We start from the raw sequence: 24,607 nt of genomic DNA on the forward strand, positions 1-24,607 counted from the left end.
GTTTTATAGGCGACTGTCTTGCGTACTGGTGTGGTTGTGTGTCTTTTGTGTAGTCAAACCAGCAGATAGCTGCTCTGTGATGACAAAAGTGCCGGGTAGTGGGGAAAAGTACTGTAACTGGGGGGGGGGGGGCGAGCTCGAAGAGGCCAAAAATTATTTCGTGAATCAACATAAATTGAAGTATTTTTTTTGGAAACTTATGCCACTTTTTAAAATAAAATTTGCACTGGCAGCGTGATTTAATATTGCCGAATATCTGATTGTTGGGTGCCCTTCCCCACGAAAATAAGTAGAACTTATAGAAATGGAGACTTCGGCGTCAGCCATCTCCGCGCCACGACGCACCAAGGCATATGAAGTTACAGACCATGTAACGTGCAACTACGAGAAGTGTGCCAAAACGATCAGCAGCGAGAAGACCTTGGCCGAGAAGGAATGGCCTTGTGGTGACCGGAAACATCGATACAATATACATATATGTTTTACTGTCCATAGGTGGCTAAATGGCTGGCGCCAAATGTTCCTGTCCTGGCGATCTGAGTCCCACAGGGCAAATGCCATCCCGCATGGTAAAATTATTTACCAGTTAAGCAATACCAATTTGAAATCGTTTGTGCCTTTTAGTTTTGGCGATTTCCATATCTTTTGACATAGCAGATAGGAGGTCACAAAATAGCATAATGTAATGAAGTCAATATACCAACGGGTCCGCCCGAAGATTTTCAATTCTTATTTAGGGGTCCTACCTTTTCCAACACACCTCCCTCAGCTCTACCGGTAAATCTGATTACGTGAGCAGAGAGGGGGTAAAAATTGATACCAAAATATATGCAATTCCCGGTCATACTGAACGATTTAAACACGAATTATATAAATTTTTCGCGCTTCGCGCGTTTAGTCGAAGACCCAATGTAGCTGATAAGTAGTGGGGAAAAATCGTACAAGCTCAGCGGGGCTGAGGGGGTTCTGGGGGGTTTAACACCCTGTGGAGCCCAAGATCAACGTGCTTTGGGCGGGGCTGAGGGGGTTTTGGGGGGTTTATCACCCTGTGGGGGCCCAAGATCAACGTGCTTTTGGCGGGGCTGACGAAGTGCCATTACGGTCCTGGTGGGGAATGAAGGTTCGGAATGAATCTGAAATGGGGAATGAAGACAAAAAGGTTGGGAACCACTGCTGTAGATACTCCTAGTTGTCTTAAACCAGTGGTTCTTAACCTTGTCTCCAGCGCCCCCCAGAGGACGATTTAGATTTTGAAAGTGACATATGATTATATAATTCTGTAATATCGTTGCAAATCTACATTCTCGAAAATTTTCATAACGCTCGTTGCGAAATATCCTACGGTTATTGCAACATTATACCATTAATGTAGTGGTTGATTAAAATTCATGTAAAACGAATTGCGCGAACGCGAACGCGTAATATTAAATCGCAAATTCTCACTTAACACAATCCCGTCATGCAGTCATGCCATAGATAGCGTTATTTTCAACAAAATGTTTCGAGCTAGCTATTGTATCTTGCAGCGCACAGCGTTTCGAAACAGGAGAAAGAGGCACTGCACAACTTTTGAGAGTGTGAGCGGTTTGTACAAAGATGCTTTGAAGCTTTTTGACCAAAGTGATTAACTAAATATCCTCGTTATAAAATTATTCGTCTTCCTTGCTCATGTCATAAAGGATGATCATATTTAGTGTCGTGAGCTGAAACCTCACATGTACTTTATGTGATATGGGCTGCGTTGTTTAGAGCAGTGCTCTTCAACCTTTTGATAGCTAGTCATCGGTAAATTGTAATGCGGATCTGTTACACCCCAGTACAGTACACCCATCAGAGTGATACACCCTTTAAAAATTATGGTACACCCTAGGGCAGGGGTGTCACACTCAATTTGGGTCGCGAGCCGGACCAGTCAAATGGTTCCAATATGTTACCTCAAAATGCAAGCCCTTGCTTTCCCTTCAATACTTAATTATCAATCCTTTATACATAATAATACATTGCATTACATTACGAACCGTAGGGTTATATTGTAGCAACACTTTTATTCTCAAACAACAAAATTTTGGCAAAAATTCGAAGATGAGTAGTTTGAATTCACCCGCTAAAACACTGACTCTAACGACGGTCTAACTTGGCGTAAGTCAATACTCCATATGTTTTAGTCGTAATCTGGCGTTAACTCTGCGTATATGCGCTGTGAGGGTACAAGAGATTTAACTGTAACTGCGGACGTTAGAATTTGGTTCATTATCATTAATCGTGATTCGGGTTTCTCTGTATGCGTGAGACCTTTTGAGTCAGAATTGATACAGCAGTCCGACCAAATATATTTGAATTACCCTCTTTTGTATCTGTTATCTTCTCCACGCAACATGCATATAAAAAATTCGCTTTGGATTTTCTTCGCTTCGGGAATAACTACTTTTCGGCTCATTTTTACTAACTCAGTGTGCACTTTTTTTAGTTTTCCGAATTGGATGTCAGTGTCACCAACTTGTTCCTGAAGGTGACTAGAGTAAAACCACAACACCGCTGTCGGATGTTCATAATGTGGCCTTGTGGAAAGTATTTCTTACTAAAGTATCTCAACATTTGATAGAAGTGTGTTGGATAATACAGGGATTTTTCAATCTATACTCGGAATTGCTTCGCAGGCCAGATGTAATCGTCTGGCGGCCCGGATGCGGCCCGTGGACGTGCGTTTGACACCCCTGCCCTGGTTACACCCGCTTGAAGAGCCTTGTCTTAGTGCACATTCATGTTAAGTTAAGAACTGGGTGCCGTATTTTAGCGAGCTAAAATCACAGTGATCAGGTATCTCTGTCACATTTTCAATTGATTTACCATTCGCACAAAACAATAAAACAAAACCTCACCATTAACTGTCCCGTATTGCCAATCGCAGATGTGAAATCGAGAGGTGCAGCCTACATTGGACTGGAATCCGATGATATGAGCCCGTACCCGATGGTTGTTATAACAACCTTGAATGATCACGAATATAGCACATACACTCTTAGCCAGATAACGGCAATTTCTGAAAAGGGGCACGGGAGGAAAAAAAATTACCAACCACTGTCTTAGACTAACTGGAGCGAAATGCCGGTAATCCAATTCTAATCTGTATAACATTTCTATGCTCTTGTTCTAATTAAATTTCTGAAATTGTTCAATGCTGGTATTTTAATTCTAATCTAATTTCGGGTTTTCCCGAGAATGCTACCGGAGAACTGTACAGTGCGAAATGATCTAAGCTTGCTGTCCAGACATTCGCCATTTCCGTGCTTATGACAACGAACTCTGATTTGATATGAACTGACCTTCCTTCATTCAAGTTCCGTGTTGTCGCGAATTCAGTAATTCGGATTCCAAGCTAATTCTAGTCAAATTTTGAAGAGCTGGAAATTTTCAAGCTGTCCAGGTCTGTTGAATACATCTGCCTCCTTTCATGGGATATACAATGCGCATTTTATGACTATGGGGAAAAAGAACCTCATGCGACAAGATCCAAATCTTTTTTTTAATTAACAACGACAACAACAACGACACGAGTTTGATAAAATACATGCATTCGAAAAAAACAACGCAGAACTGTAAGTCCACAGAAACGTAAGCAACTGCGTAGCACAGTCTTTAAACTATCGCCGACATTCATTCTTTCGAAGACCCATCCTGCAATTCTGAAATAATAATAAGACGGCTTTCGTAAATTTTAGGCTCCTGGATTGCGATGGCCGTTTACAATAGGCCAATAGATTGGGTTGCATTTAAAACAAATGGTTCTTTAAAACACTTTGTTTTAAAACATGTTTTAAACAGTGTTTTAAACAAAGACCTTCTTCAAAAAAATTTAAAAGTTGTATAATTATGCCATAATTGTGTAAATAATTTTCAAAATATGTTGTATGAGTCTACGGACGACGATTACCACCCGATATAGCCGACGTACACGATATGGGATGGTTATAGAACCCTCGAAATAGTCGGTTCAACAGCTATACTACGTAGATATAGATCATTGCTACAGAATGAATGTTCTGATGATGACCGCCGAACTTAAACATTCTGTGAGACGATGTAGTCCTAGTTAAAGATATTTTTGGTCCGTATATGACAGGGATTGGAAGGCTATTTCGTCAAAGGAGCTATATTTACAATTGAATTGTATATTCATATTGAAATGAACCCAAATATTTTCGGCGGACACTCGTCAGCGGTAATCGTCAGCAATTAGTAAAGAATTGTAGTTCAACAATCGTACCTGTTCGTACGAATACCACAGAAGATCCCATTCCCGTAGTGCCATCATCTTCGATACCGTATATTGCAACTTCGTACTCAGTATCAGGGATCAGTCCTGATACGACGCCTGTGCAGCATTCCGTGGCGTTTACTGTCTTGGACGACTGCAAAGTGAAAAGAGTTTGACAACGAGGAAATTGCAGCCTTTTCAAATTAGATTAGAATTCTAGAATTTACTGATTTTGCAAAACACTGGAAATTGAATTCTGAATAAGAAAGAAACAGAACAAAAATAAAGTTAGGTTCATATCAAATTCAAGTTTATTTTCATAAACACGAGGATGACAAATGCATGTACACCAAACTTGACTCGGTATGCACTACACAGTTATCCGGTAAAGTTTCGGGAAAACCAGAAATTAGATTATGATTAAAATTAGAGCACAAAGACAAGTCAGAAATTGGATTAAAATTATATTAGCGGCATTTCGCTCTAATTAGTCCAATTAGACATAGCCAGAATTATGTAGTTGTCCAAGTGTGCAAAAACGTGCGCGTTTTGTTGTTGGTATTTTAGACGCACCCGTTGCGTGACCATTCAATAAAGACATCATTTTTTCATGACGAAAAACATCTGGTAATTATAACAATAGCTGTTGCTGAACGCACTCGAGAACTGGCATAGCCAGGGGCGAAAGGCGCTCTTACATTCCAGACTTTTGGACTCACATATTTCACACTCTGACATCTCAATTGGTTATTTTATTGCTGAAATAATTTTGCCTGTCCCAAATTGCTATCCTTGCCAAGGCCGTTAACACGAGGACATCATAATTATCTGTCATTTAAACTTGCTTGGTCGGGATATTGTTGTTGTTGTTGTTTATTAAACATAAATAATGGCGCTTATCGCCTGACGGCCTTTTGCGCCACGGCCAATAACATTGTACATGAATAATGGCGGAAACGGAATAAATTGGATGCATTCAGATCATAACAGGCGGTATCGGGATATAGAACGAGGCAAAGAATCTACCGTTATTGCGTTGACGTTGAAGCGGCGATTAACCTGACTAAGCGACTGTGAATCAATGCACGAATTTACGATGTACAAATCAGAGAAATTAGAAAACTCTCAGATTTTCAAAATTATAATAAATTACAATGATAGCTACACAGATTTTTCTAAATTAGATTACCATTATAATTGTAGCTACACTTTTTTCCAAATTAGACTAGAATTAAAATTATATAGCTATACACAGATTTTTCCAAAAGTAGACTAATTAGGGCAGAAATAATAAAGTTGGATTAGCAATAAAGTTGATTATCGCGTTCGTCAGGATTTATCAACCCAGGATTAAGGAAACCGGTTCATCGCAGCGCATAAAGTTAGTGTTAATCTCATGATTTAACAAACCGGAACAAACTATAGATACCTAGTTAAATGTTATCTATAAAAACTGCGTACACTGCGTACCATTCCACGCACAAATATTTCCGATAATGACCGTGCCGATTGTCGCCAGGTAATAACTTCACTAGACAATCAACGAATTATGTACCCGCCATTGCAGAGCGATATCAATATTCTATAATCCGTTTCTTAGCTGTTCCGTACGAATTGGACACGACTTTCATTTTGCGATGATGATAATGCGATCTATTACTGTGGCAGTATCGCTGTCAGCAGGCTGATGTTTCATTCAACAAATTGACAACTGATAGCCCATAACGCGTTTTCGCATTATGATGCAACAGATAACGCCACTTGATTGAAAACTCGGGACTCTTCGACTAACCGTCGCGCGTAACCTTTTCCAACTTTATGCGTCGCGATTAGCACTTTAGCAGTATTTAATCACGCGATTAGCATTCTTCCAGATCAGCAAACTTTATTATCTCCGCCTAAAATGCGTCCCGATTAGCAGTTGTTAATCGCATGATTAGCATTCTCCCGGATCAGCCAACCTTATTATCTTCGCCCTAAAATTCGAATTATATAGCTCTACGCAGATTTTTCCGAATTGGAATAGAAGTATATAGTTACAGCGACGCAGTAATCTTTAAGAATGGATTAGAATTCGAATTAGAGCTACACAGTGTTTTTCAAATTGGATTAGAATTAGAATTACTGAATTCGCGAAAATTCGAAATGGAATCGAGTTCAGTGGATATCAAACCAGAGCTCATTCTGATAAGCAAGAGAATGACGAATTTCTGTGCTACAAGCTTGGCTCGCTCCGCACTGTACAGTTCATTTTCAAGAAAACCAGATATTGTATTAGAATTAAAATTAAGAGCATACAAATATTTCACAAATTAGATTAAAATTAGATCAACGGCATTTCGCTATAATTAATCTAATTATTAGAGATGGTGTGAACCTCTCAAAGGTTCAGGTTCGTGTGAACGCGAACCTTTTTGAAAGGTTCTGTGTGAACGCGAACGTGAACCTCATGACGTCACGTGACGTGACGTCATTTTACTAATTCCAGCCCTACATTTCAGTGAAGTGATAGCCTATATAAATGTACGTACAGTTGTGCACGACTCGGGCCCCATAATGCCACAATACTGAAGTACATATTGACGTTTTAAACGTCGCCAAATGTATCAACTGGCGTAATCAAATGATATAATAATCCCATAAAATCACTATGTTCCGACGAGTACTTGCAAGGGAATATAAGCTTACGCTTTGACGGTCAAGGCCAGACTGGACAATGTATTCGGCGTCTGAGTATTGATGTTGAGCAGAGAGCACAACGGTTTTCTCTACCGATATCACCCCATTAACAATTTATACAGCAGTAGCCAACACCCCAATCTCACATATTTGGCTTTTATGAGAAAATAAACATAAAAAGTCAAGCTTGACCCCATACGTCTGCTAGGTTTGTTACATCAGACAACGATAACTATTTCATTGATTAGTTGAATAAGCACCATTCGCTGACTACTTACTTAGTGTATTTCGCCATTGATGTTGTGTGATTGCGGGTCATGCTCACAGCAGAGAGTCACTAAATACTCACAAACGGAAAGCTGGATATTTCGAGTAAACTTTTGTAACAAAGCAAGTAAAAGTTTTGAGATTGTCAAGGTGCATGCTCGTTTAGTGTTGATTTTTTTATGCTGCCATCGACATGCATAGAGTGGCCCGCAGTTGAAATGCAATAAATTTCAACCAAAGATGTTATTATCAAGTGAAAATTGTAATATATGAAATAGGTTCACAGTGCAGAACCTACCAAGGTTTGTTTGTCAACGTGAACCTCTAAATTTATCAGGTTCACACACAGAACGCAAACGTGAACCTCACGTTCACACCATCCCTACTAATTATACAACTAAAATTACCTAGTTATCCAAGTCTGGTACATAGGCTACTCATGCGAGACAACTAACGGCCGGGTCGATGTTGATAAAGGCATATAAACAGACAAACAGTATATTCTCGCACCATGACATCGCCGCCATCTTCCGCCTCGCTCACACCGTGATGTACCGCATTTATAACGTATTTCGCTGCATACTCGACTGGTTCCCACTTAACCGCAATAGACGAGTCGGTGATCTCTTCGGGAATGATCTCCAATGATTTCGTAGCCAGAACTGAATCGAATATATGACTACGTTAAGAAAATACGTTTTCTACTCACGTAAACACAACTTTACATTTAACGCGGGAAGGACTGTTATAATCATTATTATCATTATCATTAGGGTTGTATTTAAAACAAAAAGCAATTTAAAACAAACATGTTTAATACAAGGCCCTAATTTAAAGCATGTTTTTTTTTATGCCATGACGTCACGAATATTCAATTGTGACGCCATGGTGGATTGACATTAACAATTGAAAATGTAGGGTAAATATAGCTCCTTGGACGTAATATCTGTACTATTAATGCTGAACCGACTATTGTGATGGTTCCAACCATCCAATATCGATAACGTCGGCTATATCGGGTGGTAATTGTCCGTGGGCTCATACAGCATGTTTTTTGGAAAGTATTTACACAATTATGGTATACTTTTACAACTTGAAAGAAACACAATTTAGTTTTTTTAAAAAGGCCATTTTTAAAAACTGTTTAAAACATGTTTTAATCAAAGTGTTTTAAAACACAGTTTGTTTGAAAAGCAACACTAATTATCATAGTCGGCGTTTATTTTATATTATTATCATAGGATTATTACACATAATGTATACAGCACAATACACAAGACACGATGCACAATAATGAACAGATAGGAAGACGTGGCAACGACCAAGTATGATTTATCAATTAGACTTGAACTTAACCGGAAGATTTTCAGCTTTTCAAAATCAGATTAGAATTGTAATTATTGCTGCGCAGTGTTTTGCTGATTAGATAAGACTAGGAATGGCTGAAGCCGAGCGAGATAGTGTAATGGTTATGCGTCCAGCTTCTCGAGCGGTGGGTCGTGGGTTCGATCCCCGGCCGGGTCATACCAAAGACTCGAAAATTGGTATCCGCAGCTAGGCGCTCAGCAATCACGGATAGCATGGAGGAGAAAAAAAACGGGGACGCAGACTACAGATGACCTCATGGGGCCGTATCGCAACTCCGTCGTCAAAGCATCTCGATGGTGCAGGCGAAAAAGAATATCATATCTCTCTTTCTCTCTCGAAAAAACTGGAAATATCTGGAAATATCTTTATACTATAGTGTGTGCCATAGATCCATAACTTTCGTAGGTCCAAGGATCAATTGAAAACAGTTGGACATGGCTAATACAAACGAACCGATTCAGTAATGTCACTCACGCTTGCAAGTCGGAATCTCAGCCGACCACTTCCCGGCAGTTGGACCGTTCGCTCTGGGGCAAAACATGGACCTGGAACCTTCCGCGACGTATCCCGAATTACAGTCGAACATACAGAAACTGCTGGGGGACCCGAATCTGGTGCAAGAGTAATTTCCGTTTTTGAAGTTTACGTCGATCTCCTTGCAGCCTCCTGTACGGAAAAAAGTAACAAATTTGTCAAGGGGGGATTGTGAATGACCAAGACTTGGAATTGGGCACATCTTATAACCTCTTAGTCTTGCATGAGCTACCCCCATTGCCGAGTTTGTGACATCGTGTGATAGATTAGGCTACTTTGATTTTGACCCGTATATAGTAAAAGCTAAATTATGTATTGAAGTAACTTATACCAGAAGGTAATTACCGACCGTGGCGTACAAATCTGTTATGGCAGATAAGCGCCACTATCACTTTTCACAATACTACTAATATTATGATAATGATTCGAGTCGAGTTTTGAGATATTATGTTTTTGAGTAGGCCTACTGAAATTATAAGCTCGTCGCTGCAAAGAATTAAAGCAGGGGTGTCAAACATACGGCCCGCGAAGCAATTCCGAGTAAATTGAAAAATGCTTATAATATCCAGCACATGTGTATAAAATGTTCAAGTTTTTTATTTATTTTTTATAGTAGATACTTCCATTACACAATCCTTCAAGACAGCAAATGTCGAGCATCTTCAATTTCCGTGGCCACATTATAGCCCCCCGATTCGGCGACATTGACACCCAATTTCGAGAAGGAAAAAAGTGCACACTGAGTTTAGGGTTTTATGGAAAAATGAAAGAAAAAGAAGTAGTTATTCACAGAAGCGGAAACGCCAATACGGGACCGTTATAGGTAGTTTACATGGACATTATATTTGGTACACATTCAAATTTCTGTGGTTGCACTGCTGTGTCACTTCCGCCTCGACAGGTCCACGGAATACAGAGAAACCAGAAGCGAGATATAACAATAATAAAAAATGCATTCCAACGTATATGTGGCTACAATTAAATATGTTTTCCTCACAACCCATGCGCCGGGCTAAGGCCAGATCACGGCTGAAGCACGGTGAGCGTGGAAATATGCCAAGTGCCAACTTATATCGTCGTAAGTGCCACTGTTTTAGAGGTTCATAAACTGCATGCATTCAACCAGCCAAGCATCGTATTTGCCTTTTCGATTGTTCGCGAATAAAGGTGTTGCTGATTGATAGAATGAAACCCACTATGATCCGGGGTGCAATGTAGGCCTAATTATACTATTATAGTTATCTATATAAGCTTAGTAATAAAGTATTCAAGTGAAAAGCAAGGGCATGAGATAGGCTATAATGGAAACATCGACTGATCCGGCCCGCGGGCGATTTGAAGGTTTGAATCCGGCCCGCGACGCAATTTGAGTTTGACACCCCTGAATTAAAGCATCCAATAGAAATACATCTACAATGTCATTTTCCCAACGCTGTAAACTTCGATTGGCCGTATCGCAGCATACGAAACATGTAGTAGCCTACAGTTCTGTATGAGCATTGGTGAAAATGGCATATCTGTGGACTCGTGATCAACCCGCAGCATTGTCACAAAGTGCGACGAAATAGGTATGGTCGAAGAAATACCGAAGTATTTTTAATGTGATTTAGAAGTGGCATTGTATATTTTGTGGTCGCATAAAAGGTTCATATTTGAACTTTCCGCGTCGTTCAACTGTTACGAGTTCATAATGACTGATACTCCAATATTCGACTCGAAGCCTAATCGAATAGCTCACGGATTTGAGTTTGCCCGGACCTAATGACTAGGCCTATACTTTGCGTGATCCAAACGACCATGCTTAGTTAAAACTATACAGTCTGCCAGTGGCGGCTCGTCCTATAGGGCAACTGGGGCATTGCCCCACCTAAAATTCTGTTCAATAACAATTTAACCATTTATAGACGCACAGCAATCAATATATACCGAGATCACAGCGAAACCCGCGTTCTTCTTGTGCTTTCGCTTGCAAACGCCCATACATAGCGAAGTCTCTGCGAAAATCGAATTCTCTTCTGTGTTTTCGCTTTGTGAATGCCTAGCCGGGGCTTGCCCCGGTAGCGCTCATAACAAGCTTTCACTATCTATTCTCTCAAAGCCGCGCACAATAAAGAAACGGTGATTTACTCTCTCCTATTCGTAAAATGGCCGAGCAACCGGGGCAAATATGCTTGCTCGCCCCTAAGGTGTGATGTAACAATCGTATCTATATCTGAACTCGGTTACCGTAATATGCGTTGAGTCGACCTTTGCTGGAATAGGTCGATTTTGACGGTGTTTCGCACCATGATATTTCTTGAAACTTGGTATGATATGTCGTGAAGGTAGTATTTAACACTGCTTCAAGTTTCAGGCTTGCTACTTAAAGATAATGGTAGTAATTCCGTTTCCGAAGTTCAGTGTGTGCTGATCTATCATGTACATAGTAAAGCAAACAGATTTTTCTCAAAAGCCGGTATTGGTCTCCATTGATTTTGACGATGTTCTATACCGAGATCGGTCATGACATTTGGAACGATAAGTGTTAGTATCGACCGCTGTAACAAGTTTTAAGTTTGTCACTGAACTATGTGGGTGGTAATTTCGTTTCCAAAGTCGAGTAAGAGCTGACTCTTCATTTATCGCCAACAAATTTACGCAAAAGAGTCTGCGCGTTGCTCACCTGGACAGCCCCTCTCGTCACTTCCATCCGCGCAATCTGAGGTTTTATCGCACCATTTCTTGTTCCACACGCATTCATATCTTCCCTTTCGCTTCCACTTGCTCGTGTGACAAGTAAAACGTCGCCTACCACACTGTCCTGGCTTTGGCGTGGCTGTTATTATCTGGGCTTGCTGTAGAAACGAAAAGCTATCGATAGTTCAAAATCAGCTGCGATCATATAGTGTTAACTTTTGTGTACTCGGGTGCAGAATCACCGCTATACTTTGTTTGGCGTTCTAGTTTATAATATAATTTCAAGAGCTATCCGAGAGAGTAATGATTTGATTTGTTGTTGTTATGAGTGACTTTATTACCAAAGAATCGAAACCATCGAGAGTGGTTTTCGAATTATAAGTTTTCGCAGCACCTGGTCATTTGCATTTGCAAGGGAGAGATTATATATGATTTAGAAAGTAGCCTTCTTGCCAACTCTCATGTGAGTGCTTGGCTGTAAGCTGCTCTTTATCGATACTCAAGTGAAAACTTGTCAAACCTGCATTGGACCACGCCACTTTGTTTACATGGGGGTAAAATGTTATCTTCAGTTCTACTTGAGCAGTATCGGTGTATATTATAAATGTATATTATATATATTGTCATTTTTGTGGTAAATTTGAAGACACAAAAGAAACATAGTGCCGGAGAGCGCACGTTTAAACTAAAGGAAAATATCGCTTTCGGTGAGCAATGCTCGCCATGACTATATGCTGTAAAATCAAGAGATTACCGGTCGTTTGAAGACATAAGTCTCATCCCAATTCGTCTTTATAAGTAGCTTTTCTTTGTTCGGAGGTCCTCTTCGGCACCACCTATTGACAAGACTCACTTGCACGCCGTACATGGTCCATGGTGCAAGTCCGGTTACCTAAAACAAAAATTATCGGTACATCCAATTATTTCGTAGAATTTATATTGCGACTGACGTTGGGAAAACGCGAATGGATGAATATATACTAGTTATTTTAACAAGGCATAGGCTTCCACAGATCTCAATTTAGTCTACACGAATTTAGTAACCGATATTCAATTCAGAAAATAGATGTATTCAAACGGACTATTTGACTCTTGAACTTCGTCAGTATACAATAGAATAGCATATACAATTCATATTGAAATAAATTAAATAAACATTTTCGGCTGACACTCGTCAAGCAATGAAAAGAAAGTTGCATATCAACAATCGTGTCATCGCAGTGTCACCGAGTGTCAGCCGTAAATATTCGGGTATATTTTTATGTGAATATACTATTCAGTAGTTAATTGCAACGAATTATTAGTCGCGTATCGTTAAGCCATAATATCACGAAGGTTTAACAACAAAGTAATAAGTATATGCATTATCACCAAAATTGATTACTGTCTACGCTTTAAAACCCCGGAAGGGATTTGCTATCAGTAACCGAAATCTACAGACATATAATTAACACGAAAGTTCACCTTTAACGAAGTGCCTGTCACGCACGGATACGTCTTCACCGGGAACGACGTGTATCCTCTCAAAACTTGCACGAAATAGCATTTTGCAGCGCGGTGCGTCTTCCACCGGACCACAAAGCCTCTCGGAAAGACATCTTCGACGAGATACGACACCCCGTTGACGCGTCCGAAGCAACCGCCTTTGCCCGGGACGCAAACGGCCCGTTTCGTGTTGAGCTGAGTGCAGACTGGCGAGGGTCCTGCAATGAGGAGTTTTTCGATCCTTATCGGGTGTTAGCGATTCGCGTGATACATATTGAAACCCCCAGAGGTGGTCAAAAACGATGTTGGCTACTTCTTCAATATTAGTTTCCCATAGGCTACTAGCAGAACTTACTAAAATAAATACAACATTACGATACATATACTTCGTCATATGTAACTTACAACATAATTATGTAGGCTACATAGGTAGTCAAACTAGTCAGTAACGTAGTACTCAGAGTAGATTACGCCTACTTGCCCTTCTCACTCTAGTGCAGCGGTTCTCAACCGGGCGTCCCCGTACCCCTAGGGGTCCGCGAAGTATTTTCAGGGGGTCCCCGGAGCCTCTAAATTTGCAAATGGATAATAACCTAATTTGTATTTCTTTAAATTAGGGAAATCACGAGGCAGTTTCACTTCATCGCAACTAAAACTCCAGTACTCACATCAACAGAATGCACATTTTGTTGGGACTTGTGGTAAAATATAAAAGTACAAGTCGTACAGGTCAATCCGGGAGACTTCGAAATGTTTGCAAAACCCATTTTCCCCTGTGATATACATAACCAATATTACGGTAACTTAATAAAGATGTGTTGCTTGATAGAAACGACTAGGCTGGACGTTGTATGTTTATTGAAAAATATGTTTCTCAATTTTGTTGCCATATATATTGCGATCATACCCAAATGTCTCGTCGCAAGCGTTCCGCGTTATTATTATATTCGCCACATTCACATTTATTGGCGGAAATGGAGTTTCGGCATTCGTTCATATCAAATCGAAGACGCGGATTGGCAGCTACACTGCTACAGATATCGCTTTCAAATAAAAGTCTACCCAATTTCTACATGCATAGTATGATGTTATTTTGAAGAAAAAACATTTTGCTGCTGTTTATCACTAGTTTACAATTAATATTTGCACAAGACATATGACGGTTGCACGATAATTGAGCTAGATTGGCTCTAAACCTTAAGCGGCCCGCGGGGGTCCTTGACGGTTCAAAAGGGGTCCGCGAAGACAAAAAGGTTGAGAACCACTACTCTAGTGGTTGCATGTTTTTATACTACATAGACTTAAACTCATTCCTGATTTAGACTATTGTGCGTTCATTAAACAATGCTTTGATTCTCTGATTTCCAACTACCGCTAAATTGTATTTACAATGGCTCTATTTAATTCCTAATTGCTCCATGATGCTGTGTCTTGTTCTTTTTGTTCCCGCGTTTTTTGAGTCGTGAGCCCGGGGCGGCTCGTTTTTGTCGACTTTATCATATCGAGCCTCCCGTCTACTTTTGCATTTGACAGTGTTGCATTTTCATTTTTGTTATATGTTAGGGTTACCATATTTTAGAATTGGTAAAGGAGGACACTTTTTCAAAATTTTCAAACCCAGAATTCCGGAGAAAAATCTCGAGAAAATGGTAACTTTTTCTCAGTTCGTGGTCGGTTTACTAACAAAAAAGATCAACATTCTCGCTCAGCGCCCAAAATACAGTTTTTTCCTTTACGTTTATAGGTAGTTGACTAAAAAAATGTCATTTTGGCTCATCTCCCGATATACCCGCCGGAGCTGATTTACGGTATCTCACTCCGATTTGACAGTAAATTTGACCAGAATTCTCAAAACAAAGGACAAAATCTCAAAAAGGAGGACATTTGGGCGTCCTTGGAGGATATTTTCAAAAACCTTAAAAAGAAGGACAAATCCTCCTAAAGGAGGACGTATGGTAATTGGTAACGTATGGTAATGGTAATGTGATGTGAATTTGCAATGTGAACATTGTGGACGATAAAGATTCACCTCTCTCTCTCTCCTTCTTTGTCTATCTCTCTCTTTCTCTCCCTCTCATACACTCTCTCGCACATAAATTGAACTGCGTTTACCTATACCAGGGATGGGCAAACTTTTGAGCTCGCGGGCCGCATTCAACATCTGAATCCATTCGCGGGCCGCACTATATAAAATTGGGATTATAAACTATTCAACTTTTGGTTCAGTTCCAGGACACAGAATGCTGACAGCATCATAACCATGTTAGCTTCAAACACGCTTCTACTATATGTGGATAAAATACAAATACCCTAATTCTACGCATTCAGAAAACGAATTTACCTAATACACGCGCGAATCGTAAGTTTTTTATAAGCACGTCACTGAAATAATTTAAAACTGGAGAGGCCAATCTGAAATCACACTCGTGATCTGAATTATGTCATGCGATCTCGTTTAGGATTGCGATGATGTTTAGCAGTTGAAACCTTTCAAACTGCGTGGGCCGTGAGATCGAGCTGTCGCGGCAGATATGTAACATGAAAAATAATATAGGAAGTATTTACGTTAGAACAGTGGTTCTCAAACTTTTTAAGACACGCCCCCCCTCATGATGGTAAAATATTTTCTGCCCCCCCCCTTATTGTCATATCACAAAACGCAACTATGATGCTAGCAAACCTAACGGACTGTTTCGACTGTGGATGAGAAATATGAAATACAGACTAAATACAGAGCTATAATTATGAATGGAATGTAAATCACGTGGAGCGCGAAATTTTTTCCAGTTGAGCTCAGCTTCGCGCCCCCCTTCAGATGCTTTCACGCCCCTAAGAGGAGTGTTCCCCCTGTTTGAGAACCACTGCCTTAGAATTATTACGGTGAAATTTACCAAGAAAAAGTTTATTCAAGTCCCTGCAGTATTCGATTTTCAGTGCGGATTTTATCAATATTTTTTATAAGTTTCTTTAGACTCTTGCGGGCCGCACAGAACGGTGTGAAGGGCCGCATGCGGCCCGCGGGCCGTAGTTTGCCCACCCCTGACCTATATCTTGCATAAATGCAAAGCCAATAATGAACACTGCACTAAAGCGCGATAAATCCATGAGTCGACGCGAAGAATTACGCCATGATGAGCTATAAAGCAAATGATTGAAAGGCAATCGCAAAAAATTGGGACAATAAATTTAATGATTTTAGAATACCATGGCCCGCAGTTACATGCTACTCATTGATGACAGTACAGTAGTGGTGCATGTCTTCTCATGTACAGCAGAGTCAAATTAATAAGGTAATAGTGATGAATAAACCAACGGGCACAGTCTGTAGCTAAAAAAGCTACATGTGTGATCAAATATAGCTGGGTATACTATATAGTACAGTTCGTTCGTATATAGTATAATTCATTTCGTGTCCAGACGGATGAATTAAACAAGTAAGTTCTTGTTTAACCGCAGGTAGATCCAACAAGGTATCGCTAAATCTAGCATGTAAACATGCTTAAGTAAAAATACCGTTTTCCATCTCATTAACTATACGCGGGTCACATAACAACATTCGCACCTCGACTCCGATAATTCAGCATGTCAAATCTACGCCGCAATAATACGATTTGGTGGTCGCGTGACGTTAACGAGGTATTTTTATTTGTTAGTAAATAGCGTTGTCTATACCTGCCTAACAGGTATCAGCGATATCACTCCCCTTTGTGACAACACAATCAAACATTCCTGAGGTTTAGCTAACGGCAGCAAGTCACGTCATACAATACTTCACGAATTTTGGCGGAATGTATTGGCTGCCATACATTTCTGGAAGAGCATATCTTGATCAGCACGCCTCGTGTGTAGTGGTTTTGCAGCGCTATTAATTGCAGTGCAGTTGACTAAAATGGGAACTAATTTGATGTAGGCCTACATTTCGGCTCATCATATGAGAATACAAGTAACCTGACGATTAGCGGTTAATTGGAATCTGCAAAATCTACCTTAAAATGGTACGAGTGACTAGGCCTATGTGCACTTGTCTGATTGACTGTATGAATTAAGTGATAATTGTGGTTTGAAACTGACAAAATTGTCACCTATACACGCCCCAATTAACAATGATATATAAAAATATACTTACCTAACCTCTTTTTCTGTGCTGCAGTCAACGCTCCCAGCAAAGCGATTATTAGCAAATGAATCGTTTTCATGGTGCTATTTGCGTGCGGCTACTGTGATGTGAAAGACGCTTGATTCGTGATATTTATGCCAATTTTTCGAGAAAAAATGTCTTCACTTCTTCATTTCCGCATGTTATTTCCGACCTTTTGATTGCAATCCTAATGTGCGCACGTAGAGAAAACACTAAGTCACCATGAAATCGGTTCATTGTATAGTATACTGGACATTGTACAATCGTTTAGCGACAAATATCGCTGATACTGGAATAGTGTAATTGTTTTACAGGGTGGCCGGACGCAATAGAAAAAGTCACTGAATAAATGATACAGTCGAAAATTATATGTTGACTGTTAGTATATATGCAGGCCGGGTTTCGTAACACACGTGGTTGAGTGTAATTCTCTATTCGCAATAAAAGTAATAATAGGCCTAAATGTATATTTACTGTTTGTGACAGCGAAACTATATTACCCAATAACAACTTACAACGCTATTGAGGCAGATAAACAATAACATTGCAGTAGTGGTGTTCTGAATTTATGAATGAACTGATACCGATACTAATCAGCACCTAGCCTTAGCCAATATGTAGTTGTAATGGTGCAGTTGTAGTATATATTATGTATATATATTATATTACTATATTACTATTCCGTAGTCAAAGCGTCTCGATGGTGCAGGCGAAAACGAATAGCGTAGTGGTAATAGATATAGCGTAGTGATAACGATAAGCGCCCACCAATCTGACGGACCCGCCGTTGCCGTTCTTACGGCGACAAAGAAGCCCCGAAAGAAGGCCCGACGAAAGAAAGCACTCACAAGGAATGGAAAGAACTAGTAGAAGAAGGGACGCGGCTTTAACAAGATCAACATCGAACACTCCAGGCCAGGGGTTCTCAACCTGGGGGGTGCGAGAAATATTTGTCAATTTAGTCAATGTCTGTACAAATTGTGACTAAACATGTGTTTCACAACCATTCTGAAGATACGATTATTGAAGATTAAACTTAAATCGTATTCTAGAAAGCTTGACTAACTCAAACTCCAGCAGTCGCGCTCAACGGAGTATACACTGACTTCAACTTCATTTGAGCAAATTTTTGATATTCTTTGAAGATTTAGAGAAATTCCTACTTGCAAGTCATTCATTACTTTGTAGCTTTGGCAGTAGCCTAAATCTCTGTGCGCTAGGTAGCTGTTGTTGATAGCTGGCGAACTGCACTGCCTAAGACAAACTTAGATGCAATATAGGTTGCCCGGTTTCGCCCTCAATTTGGCTATAAATCAACACAATGTAATTTATTTCCAAAACTGATCAAATTTAGCATGGCATGACAGAACGACGCCGTGCTCTCTGTAGTCACTATCAGCAATGACGCCGTAGACATGCAAATTGCAATTACGAATTCACTCCCGAATTTTCGAGAGATTTTATTTAATCTTGGCATTTTCTTCGCGCTCCGCGCAATTCAACAAGACTTCATTTTTCGATTTTAATGCAGTAGCACCCGTCTTAATTGGAGCAGGATTGGGAATCCTCAAGAAATAACAATTCATTCGCGGCTCTGATGAAAAATTTTCGCGCACCGGGCCACAATATGCACTCCCAGCAACTATTCCTAACATTGCCACTCGCGATTTCGGTGCGTAGCCTACAATAGGCCGTCGTTGAAAGTAGAATAGTCCGGAGTTCACCGGGAATGGATATGGGCAGTTTACCATAGGTATTTTGCGTCCAGATCGTTCATTGCGGCTATGCCCTGGAATGCGGCCTTAGGCTATACATAAGTAATCAAGATGCAGCCATGATTAGCAGGAAGGTTGCCCACCTCTGTATTAGATGATGTGCTCTTTTTGACATGACGATAAATGTAAGGGGGGTCAGGGGGCGCGATTTTCTTGACCATCGCCAAGGGGGGCGCGTGTCAAATAAGGTTGAGAACCGCTGCTCTAGGCCGAGGTGGATGTTAGATTAGAAGGATCGCAACTGTAGCGTGACGTTCGACATCCTCCTATTTGTTCATTGCATCGCATCGTGTCTTATCGCATTGTACATTGTGTGTGACTTGTTCAGATGAAAAATATAACCCAACGATTATCACTCTCTTCTCTCTTTCTCTCTCTCTGATCAATTTCAATATGAGAATCGACCACGGTATGCAAATTTGAGATCTCAATATTTTGGATTAAACTTTCGTTTACCATTCTGTTATAAACTTCAATTTTCGCAAAAACAAAATTAAATAAGTGCTGACGATTTTTGAACGTGATACCACTCAAAGGGCCATGCTCACCGCCGTACAGTAATATATAATCGGCAGTAAAAACAACCTCACTTGATGACGTAGCCAACATGCCTATTAGCCTCAAATTTGAGAGGTAGTCACGAACCCAATAACCACGCAATAATATAGCATAGCGATGGTGTGTGTATTTGTATTTTCAGATACAGAAATGTTACATCAAAATATATGCTTGCATATACCACTATTTCTGTCAAAATCGCGTGCATGTTTCAAATATCAATTTTCGAAATGGCCCCGAGGCATCAATAGGTTCCTAGTTTAGACGTACATGACGTAATTTTACGTCACATAACTGTGGGGCATGACATAAATGATCTTATCACAAGTGGTTGACTGCGGCATCATGACACTAATCATGACACGCTGAAATTGGGGAACATGTATTCCTTCTCGAGATCACTAGAAAAGTCTTCCAATTATATGCATTTAAATAGCTGGTTCTGGTTTGTGTGTTATCGGTGCAATCTACTTGGATGGCAGGAATTTCGTAGCTTGCAAGCTGTAACAAAACAGACTGCAGTAAATAAACTGAACTACAAACATGATCACTGATCAGATGCTCTGCATTACAAAATACTAAATTCACGATTAATCGGCGCGATACCTTGTCGGTAGGACAGGTTTTTGTTGCACTGAAATCCTGAGAAAGTTGCACGTAATTTTAACAAAAGTTGCAGTAAAAACTTGCATTCATAGTTTTTGTTGAATTATTGGGGTATGAGATTATCCAGAGGTCCCGTTGTATAACCTATAGTTCCTGAAGAGCTGTCATATTTGTTACATTGTCATTTCATAGATGATCTTCTGGCGGGACCGCCAAAATTACATTTTTTCCCGGTACACAGCAATAAAATTACACAATGCAGAAATAATATTCCCAAAAAAGGCCAAACAGCATAGCGATAACCCCCTTTTGCAGACCTGGGCAAAGTGCGGCCCGCGGGCCAAATGCGGTCCGCGAAGCTATTCTGTGCGGCCCGCGAAAGGATATTTGGAATTCAAAAACACAAAATTTGCTTTTTGAATGACTAAAACCATAGGCTGTATCAACTGAGCAGGAAATTCGTTACTTTGAAGCCTGTTCAGTGTTGATTAATATGCCACGATTACGCTGTCTAGTGTCTATACGTACATCCCATGCGTAATCCAGATTCAAAATAAAGGCAATGTGGCAAAGTATGAGTAGCAATTAAAGTCACAATAAATCACTCTTTCCATGTAGTTGAGTTCAAACCTTCTTTATTTTCATTTTCAGATTTCGATTTATACGATATGTGTTTCAAAAAGCTACGTGATACCATAGTGTCCTATATGGTGTCGACACAAGCAAATCTCACGCCTCAGTGAAATTGTATCACGTCACAATTTCCATTTGGCTACAGGCAATTTGACGGTCATTTTTGACCGGCTTGCCGAGCATTAAATTTGGTAAAACGGGTATCAATCGAAAGCTGACTCTCCTCTGATTGCGAAAATATAAATTTTATCCGCTCGTGGCCCTGGAACTCCCACAATCAGCCTCGAATTTTTCATTGTTTTGGAGATTGGCATTGGGACGCAACAATGCTGTCTGGCGAAACGAGAGAGTAGCTCATGACGTAACTGTTACGTGGGTTATTGTATGTATTATGATGATGCTTCCCTGTAAAGTAGCAAGGTATGACGTCATGCCTTACCCAACTGTGCATGTCCGCATCACTCGTGCTTGACCACTTCATCTGTTATCTCATCTCTGGTTGATGGCACATGGAAGCCATAATAAATGTACAGCAAGAAACAGTAACAATGCTGTTTGGCGAAACGAGAGAGAAGCTCAAGAGTAAAAGAGCCAGACACCATTGTTGCGTCTCAATGCCAATCTCCATAACAATGAAAAATTCGAGGCTGATTGTGCGAGTTCCAGGGACACGAGCGGAATAAAATTTATATTTTCGTAATCAGTGCAGAGTCAGCTTTCGATTGATACCCGTTTTACCAAATTTAATGCTCGGCAAGTCGATCAAAAATGACCGTCAAATTGCCTGTAGCCAAATGGAAATTGTGACGTGATACAATTTCACTGAGGCGTGAGATTTGGCTGTGTCGACACCATAGAGCACACTATGGTGATACGTTTCCAAATCCCTAATTCGTAAAACAAGTCAATTAGTGCTCGCGATTACTATATGACTAATCATATCTATCGCCCATAAAGGATGAACGGGCATGTCAAAAAAGAAAGCCTGAAACTAAAATTTAAAAAAGAAGGTTTAGAGCGCTAAATATTTATATACTGGAGTCATGGGTAAACCAGTCCTTTTAGTTTTTGCCGAGGATGTCGGCGAGATTGGGGATTTTAATTAAAGTGGGTTTTATGACAAAAACATGAAACACTCGGTAAAGGGAAGGCGAATTTCTGAAAAACTACAAGCTCCACTCAGCACCAAGGATATTTAAGCTGTACACTGATCGGCAGGCAGCTACCAAGACAATTAGCTTTGTACTATTCGATACACATTTCAGTGCAGTGGTTCTAGAAGTGGGGAGCATGAAAGCATCTGAAGGGGGCGCGATGCCGCAGTTTAATGATTTTTTTCACGCACCGCGCGATCTACCCCAACTTATACTTGTTACTCTGTGTTTTGTCCGACTTTTATATTGCATAATTCTCTCATCAACAGCCATATCGCTCCATGCCATCCAACTATCCGTTGGGATTGCTAGCATTCTGGTTGCACATTTTAATAATTTGTGATATCATGATAAGTGACGCGAAATTTTTCCCTATCATAACAGGAAGCGTGCCTAAAATTTTTTTGAGGACCACTGTTCTAGAGTCTTAATAGAATAACGTGGATACTAGTTTAAAGAGAGTTTAAAATACATCATGTTTAACATTGTTTCGAATCATGACGGCAAATAGATATTTTTTTTTATTAACCGTCACTTTCTCATTACCTTACATCAACACATCCACTGAGCAGCATATATTAACAATGTAATTTAGAAATAAAATTAAAACACGCTGGAGAATATAGCTACAATTTTTCACTCGGCCCGCCAACTTATTTTTTACTTCTCCTTTGGCCCGCGGAGGAAAATAATTACCCAACCCTGCCCTTTTGTATTAAAACAAGTCAAATGACACACCCAAAAACCCCTAGGTCTGCAAACTTGACCCAAGACATTATAGAAAATTAACTCTCAGCGAATTTAACGAAATCTATAGCCGGAAAAAGGTGACCCAGTGACAATGTAATTTTAGGCGGTATTGCCTGGGCGTTCTTTAAACGGGAAGCTATCCCCAATTTAAACGACAGAATTAATAAAGCTATCTTTTACATATTGTTAGGGAACTGTCGCAGGCTACTTGGCAGAGGTTAATGAACTTCTTGCTTGCAAGTCATTCTGTCATTGATAGCAGTGAGATGCAGCTAACTCATCATAGAGCTTTTTGTTATGCAAATCAAAGAAAATAGAACCATCCTAGGAAGAGTTTATACTTTATAGCATGTTTTTAAAACATTCCTTCACATTTTTACGCAATATTAGCAGTGAAAATTGGCATGAAAAATAGAGAAAAGTTGCAAAAAGTTGCTCTATAAAATCATCATCATCATCATCATTCCTTTAGTAGCAATTTTTTATCCGTTCAATATACCATAAAAATTCGATACAATGGAAAGATAGGAAGGTGTCGAAGCGACTTGGAGTAGTCTATGGCATCATAGACACCCTCCTTGGCCTAGCTAGGCGATGTAAAGAGGAGGCATGCACACTGAATGAAAAGTAGAGATAGAATAGAAAAAAGTAATAGCGACAAAATCATAGTACATAGATTCTGAGTATCTAGGAAGCTGTCGGAAGCTGTAAAAAAAATTGCGTAAACATGCCCTCTACTTATCAGTATTCAGCGATTCAGTATCAGAACTATCAATCAAATATGAGATTGATGATCCCCATAATATATATATATATATATATATATATTTCTATGCCAATACATTGAAATTTGCTGTGAAAATACGAAACCTTTAAGTAAACGAACAAAACGTGAATTAGATAATTACAAATCCCAGGGTTGTAATGACTCGAGTCATGACTTTCTAATGACTCGACTCGAGTCATTTTTGCAAAATTGTTTCGACTTGGGCTCGAGTCGTTGCGCATGACTCGAACCAAGTCATATGATTCGAGACTCAGACGGCCAAGACCGACATTTCAGTGTAATTTTGAACAATAGTAAAGTTACCCCACTATTGGGATTTCGTCTATTGGTACTGGTACTCGAAAATGCGACCAGAAACTGCTAAAAGTGAGGAAAATTAGCATATTATAAATGCGAACCATTCGATATCACCAAACAGAGCTATAAAAAGTGGGTTAACAAGACTTCAACTGGAAACTGAGCAGTCAACACTTGGACTCGGACTCGAGTCATAATACCATGACTCGGACTCGACCCTCTGATCATAGTGTCCTATATGGTGTCGACACAAGCAAATCGCACGGTTCAATGAAATTGTATCACGTCACAGTTTCCATTTGGCTACAGGCAATTTGACGGTGATTTTTGACCGACTTGCCGCGCATCAAATTTGATAAAACGGGTATCAATCGAAAGCTGCCGCCGTACTGATTACGAAAATATAAATTTTATTCCGCTCGCGGCCCTGGAACCCCCACAATCAGCCTCTAATTTTTCATTGTTATGGAGATTGGCATTGGGACGCAACAATGCTGTCTAGCGAAACGAGACAGGTGCTCGAGAAAAAGGGAGCCAGACAGTATTGTTGCGTCTGTCGTTTCGCCAGACAGCATTGTTGCGTCCCAATGCCAATCTCCATAACAATGAAAAATTAGAGGCTGATTGTGGGGGTTCCAGGGCCGC

At 40.1% G+C, this 24,607-nt stretch overlaps 2 protein-coding genes across 2 annotated transcripts in view; both read right to left on the minus strand.

Annotated features, from left to right (window-relative positions):
• LOC145438357 (transcobalamin-2-like) overlaps nt 1-24,607 on the minus strand; it is a 204,357-nt gene that overhangs the window by 20,614 nt on the left and 159,136 nt on the right. The gene's annotated exons all lie outside the window — the stretch shown is intronic.
• LOC145437686 (uncharacterized) lies at nt 3,556-17,541 on the minus strand. Its single transcript, XM_080314964.1, has 8 exons — nt 17,391-17,541; nt 13,244-13,482; nt 12,534-12,671; nt 11,766-11,937; nt 9,044-9,235; nt 7,712-7,863; nt 4,265-4,409; nt 3,556-3,683 (listed from the first exon to the last, which is right to left on the minus strand). The coding sequence occupies exons 1-8, from the start codon at nt 17,458-17,460 to the stop codon at nt 3,655-3,657; spliced, it is 1,137 nt and encodes a 378-aa protein (XP_080171090.1). The 5' UTR covers nt 17,461-17,541; the 3' UTR covers nt 3,556-3,654.

This window comes from Botryllus schlosseri, chromosome 4 (genome assembly GCF_051294905.1).
Source record: "Botryllus schlosseri isolate E-star chromosome 4, Bs_hap1, whole genome shotgun sequence".
NCBI classification, from domain to species: domain Eukaryota; kingdom Metazoa; phylum Chordata; class Ascidiacea; order Stolidobranchia; family Styelidae; genus Botryllus; species Botryllus schlosseri.